At 56.5% G+C, this 4,846-nt stretch overlaps 1 protein-coding gene across 1 annotated transcript in view; it reads right to left on the reverse strand.

Annotated features, from left to right (window-relative positions):
• Positions 1-4,238: 4,238 nt before the first annotated feature.
• CD99L2 (CD99 molecule like 2) overlaps positions 4,239-4,846 on the reverse strand; it is a 115,741-nt gene continuing 115,133 nt past the window's right edge. Inside the window, exon 10 of the mRNA XM_029241542.1 lies at positions 4,239-4,318. Within this exon, the coding sequence (XP_029097375.1) occupies positions 4,254-4,318 (65 nt within the window). The 3' untranslated portion in view covers positions 4,239-4,253. The remainder of the gene's footprint in view (positions 4,319-4,846) is intronic.

Genomic DNA, 4,846 nt, shown 5'->3' on the forward strand with positions numbered 1-4,846 from the left:
ATACTTAGAGAGTAGATGTTTTTTCAACTTGGAACCTTCTGATTCTTACAGAAAATTATCTGGTATCTATAAGGTATCAAATATTTATTCGAGGTAATTTGATAACCTAAAATCAATTCTCCATTTTTATCATCTGGGGGATTTGCTTCTAAACTGTGTTTTAATTGATGTAACTTTTGATTCATGCTTCCCACATAGCTGAAACCTTATTTACGAAGGGATAAACTGGATTATACATTGACATACTGATTTTTTAAAAATGGGGACCCATTTTTTCCCCAGAAATATCACATAATCCCCAGCTGCACTAAGACTGCCAACCTTGGTGTGGACTGGGGGATGCTTTTGACAGAGCCAGAGAGGCCGAGTGGGTCGTTCTTGCCAATGTCAACGTCCTGGGCCCTAGGAGGACCCCTAGAAGCTCCCATTCCGTTTGAAAGCAGCACAACAGATCATTTTCCTTTGTGTGTTCCTAGCACAAAACTGTTTCTAAAACAACTTGAAGTACAGTTTTGTTACCTAAGCACTTCTTTTTTCGGTTTTATTTAAGTGTATTTGCGTCATCTGATGCGCAGTATTTCAGTCTAATTAAAATAATGTTTGCTCTGTGGTCTCGTTTTTTGTTGTCCTTTTAAGTTTTCTTTTGGTGATTCTTCCCTTGTGGAAAATTAGGACGCATTCAATACATGTCATTATATTATATGCCAAGCACAGTTAGTACATGTAAAGTACCCTTACATGATTTAATTCATTTACTAAGTTGTAAGTGCAATTTATCATAAGAGTTGAGTGTTTTGGCTGAAATGGGTAACTATTCTGATTTTAAAATCTGAAACGCCCCTGCACCTTAACCTTGAGAAAATGCTGAAGATGTGAGGAAAGGACTGGACCCCCTGAGAGGCAGGTGTGGCCCCGAGGAAGCAGGGCCAGCTTTCCAGCCCATGAGTCCTAGATCTTAAGTGGGACAGACTTCTGAGAAGCCCTGGGGTCCCCCTCCCCCTGCCCCAGAGTCTCCGGAGGGAATGCTGGCCTTTACGGGGCTGTAAGAGGCCTGGACGAAACCACACCAGCCCCTGCGGACCACCCTTCTTCTAAGGCCTGGTGTCCCCTTTCCTTCTCCACGCAGCAGTCACTGCAGCCGTGGGCCCCGGCAGCGACGCCCGAGAGCGGCAAGGCCGGGAGGGCCGCAACTTCTGCACGGCAGTCACGTGGGGGCTGGGTTTGAGGACTCGGTGCTATTTTACTACAAGGCCGCTCCGGCAGGAAGGCGCCACCCACCGCAGTGTGAAGCCCAGCCAGCGGCCCCGCATCTTCCTCACGCTCTCCTCTCAGTTTGCAAGGCGCACCGTGTGACAAGCGCACGCCTTGTCCGCAGCAGAGCTCGCTGCATGCGCGGCCCCGGCCCCGCTGCGCTTTCTCGGGCCCAGACAGCCACACGTCACCCAAGTCGACCCCGGCTACTGGCTTTCTTCGAAGAAGGGAGAGCAGTGGGCTTAGCAGTCGCGAGTTGGGGGCCTGCCTCTGCCCCTCCCTACCCCCGTGACGTGGGGCACGGCCTTAGCTCCCTGTGCCACACAGGGGACCGCCCCGGGGAAGCCCGACACGAAGCCGCACAGCAAGAGGGGAAGTGCAAGAGCCCTAACCCTCTTGAGAAAGGCCCTTGGCTGGCGGGGAGGGGAAGGAGGTCGCCTCCATATAATTAATTAGGAAAAAACAGCATCGCTTAACAAAGGGAGTGCCTTCACACCGTCAGAATACAGGGATCCGTTAGGTTCCCTTTTGTTTAATGTGAACACGAGAGAGCTTACAATTCACAATTAAACACGAGCACAGAGAAAGTACCGGGGATCCTGAGGTCAGTGTCAGCCTCTTCTTCCTCAGAGAACTGGTACTGACCCCCACACCCCAAGCAGCCGAGGCAGTGGGCCTGGCGCTGCTCTCTGGGTGCCACGGGGGGAGGGTGCCCAAGCCGGCTAGGCTGCCCTGCCTCCTTCCCCCAGGGGCTCGGAGTTGCTATTGTAAACACTGAGCCCCCTCTCCCCGCCCCCAGTTAAGCTGACAGTGATCAGATACTGTCAGCTGGCCTTTCTAGCTCACTCACTGTCTCCACTACCACCTGGGACGGGCCCAAGCTGGTCGATGCAGCCTCCAGGTGGACACAGCTACAAGAGCCCCCGGGTGTCAGCCAGTGTCGGTCCCCCACACCCCGTCCCCAGGACGTGAGCCCTGCAAACGGGGGGGTGGGTGAGTGACTTTCAAGGCTTCTCCGGTCACTGGCACAGGGCTGGGTGCTGGGCTCTGGGCTTGCCACAGAGGGCACCGAGATAGACAAGAGCGTGGTGGGTCTCTCTTAACCAAAGTCAGTGCTACTGAGAAAATGGATTTGCAGAGGGCGCTGACTTCACATCACAGGTAGGATTTCAGGGTCTTCACCTCAGATGAGCCTCGCCGCAGAGCTGAGGTGGCCCACCGGGGGCGCCATGCCTGGCCATGCCCAGAATCACACGGGCCACGTCACTTCCTAGTCACTGCCGTGACTGTGACTTCTCTATAAATGTCCAGACTTCCCAGTGGCTGGGAGAGAAGCATCTTACCACATACAAGTGCTGCCTCGTCTCCGTCTTTAAAATGCCTGGAAACGTTGGTGAGCAGCCCTCCTAACGCAATGAGCTTCCGAGCGCCGCCCTGATCCCTCCCCAGCTCCTGTTACTCGGGACACGGGCCCTCCCTGGGCCCTGAGGTCACCCTGTTTTGCATTCATAGCTTGCTGTCACCTAAAGTCCCTCAGGGCCCCCTCCAGCCCAGCAGCAGAGGGGTGGGGACATCAGCCCTGGCCAGCCTGGAAGGGACGAGCCTGGCAAAGCTGACAACAGCCTGTCCCACGAGGGCAGGGCGGGGAGGTCCTGGGGACAGGCTGACCTCACCGGCGACCCCTCTGCTGCTCACTTCCGGGAGCCGCACACGATCCAGCCTGCCCGGCGTGAGCCTGCAGGCGGGGGTGTCGGGGTGCCCACGGCATGCCCTGTATAACACCAACACACGAGGCCATCTAAGCTGCGGGGTCTGTTCAGATGTCAACTGTCTCCCTAAGAAGTCGGAGTTGCCTCATCCCAACCTAGCGGACGTGGAGGGGCTGACACAGCAGTCCTGCAGCACGTGAAGCCGGATTAACAGGACCCCGCCTTCCTGCTGGCTCACACGACGCTCCCAGAAGTGCTCTCTGACACCGCAAACTCGTTATCCATAGACGTGGCTCTAGACTCTAGCTCGGCCCGACAGCAGCGCTCCCAGGATCAGGACCACACGTGGGCCCGACAAATGTTCCAGGAAGGCAGCTCTGCTCCAGCCAAACACGACGGCGGCCGCCGGTGTGGGTGCCCGCGGGCCCCCACGCGCTGTCCGTCAGAGGACAGGCAGGGTGACTAGAGACTCACCGAGTCAGGTGAGCTCCCACACCAAGCCAACGTCCCTTTCCCCTCCCCTCCCCACTACGTACATCTTTAGGCAACCAACGGGCATGCTTCAGGCTCTGATGCTCATTCTTGACGTCTGTAGCTTTTGCTACCAAAATAAGCACACACGCCCCCAGCCCCAGTAGGAAACTCACTGAACTAATCGTGTCAGCCTGGAGACCACGTCCGGTCCCACGGCATCATACGGGAATTAGGCCTGAGAGCCACAGCCTCCTACACATCCAGAAGATTCCTGAACTCTCAAGGCAGGGATACTGTGACATGCACGTTTTCACTTAAATGAAAAGCCACCACTTGCGCCAGCGCTTAGGAAGCCCAGCGGCATAAGGGCTGGAGCTGGAAAGAAGGACAGAAATAAAAACACCCCTGGGTGTGGCACGTGAGCGGTGTCACCCCGGCGCTCACCGGTGTGGCTCCTGCGGCTGAAAGCCGCCCAGCGAGGCAGTGCAGCGTGCAGGGGATGGCAGGGCCCCGGGTTCAGACTCTTGCCCTGCAGCACGCGTGTCCTCTGGCCGCCCTCCGCTCGGTCTCCCCCTCCCCAGCTCGCTAAGGATTTCCACAGCAAGGCTCTCCGGAGGCACTGCAGCAGGGCGGGCGCACGAGCCAAACTCACGAACACCCAGAGCTCGTCCGGAAAACTGAGAACGACAAGAAGCCAGTGACATCGAAGGAGCAGCGTGGCAGCCGTGGGTCCAAACGAAACAAGGAGCTGGGTCCCAAGCAGCGGCCCTGTGTGCCCACAGCCTGCCTGGCGGGGCAGGGCCTCGCATCCTCAGCCCCTTAGATCCGGGGCGGCTCCGGCGGCGGCGGCTCCGCGGACTGCGTCTGCAGTGCTGAGTATTTCACTAGGGACAGGAGAGACCCGTCAGGACAGGAAGGAGTCATGTCCACCCCACACGAAGACACAGAGACACGACCATGTCCTTTCCTGGGCACAGAAATCCAGTTCCCTGTGTGTCTGTCCCAGACAACTGGCCCCTGGCACCCGCTGTGGCCCTGGAGACGAGCTCGGCCTCTACTTCCTCATCTGTAAAGTGGGAATGGTCCCGGCACAGTGGCTGGGAGGAGTTCTTTCGATTTTTGTCTATTTTTTGGCCACGCCGCGTGGCTTGTGGGATCTCCGTTTCCTGACCAGGGATTGAACCCGGGACCCGGCAGTGAAAGCACCGAATCCTGACCACTGGACCACCAGGGGATTCCCAAGGGAGGAATACTTTAAATAAAGCACGTAACACAGCACCTGGCCCGTGGTAGGTACCAACACGGTGGTGGCCAAGACTTGAAAACATGAGTACAGTGACTGCAACTGTAGAGTCCCTTTTCCCACGTTTGAAACCCAGGGCTAGTGAATCCATCCGGCATCCTATCCTAAG

This window comes from Monodon monoceros, unplaced genomic scaffold (assembly GCF_005190385.1).
Source record: "Monodon monoceros isolate NGI ecotype Baffin Bay Population unplaced genomic scaffold, NGI_Narwhal_1 Super_Scaffold_22, whole genome shotgun sequence".
Taxonomy (NCBI): domain Eukaryota; kingdom Metazoa; phylum Chordata; class Mammalia; order Artiodactyla; family Monodontidae; genus Monodon; species Monodon monoceros.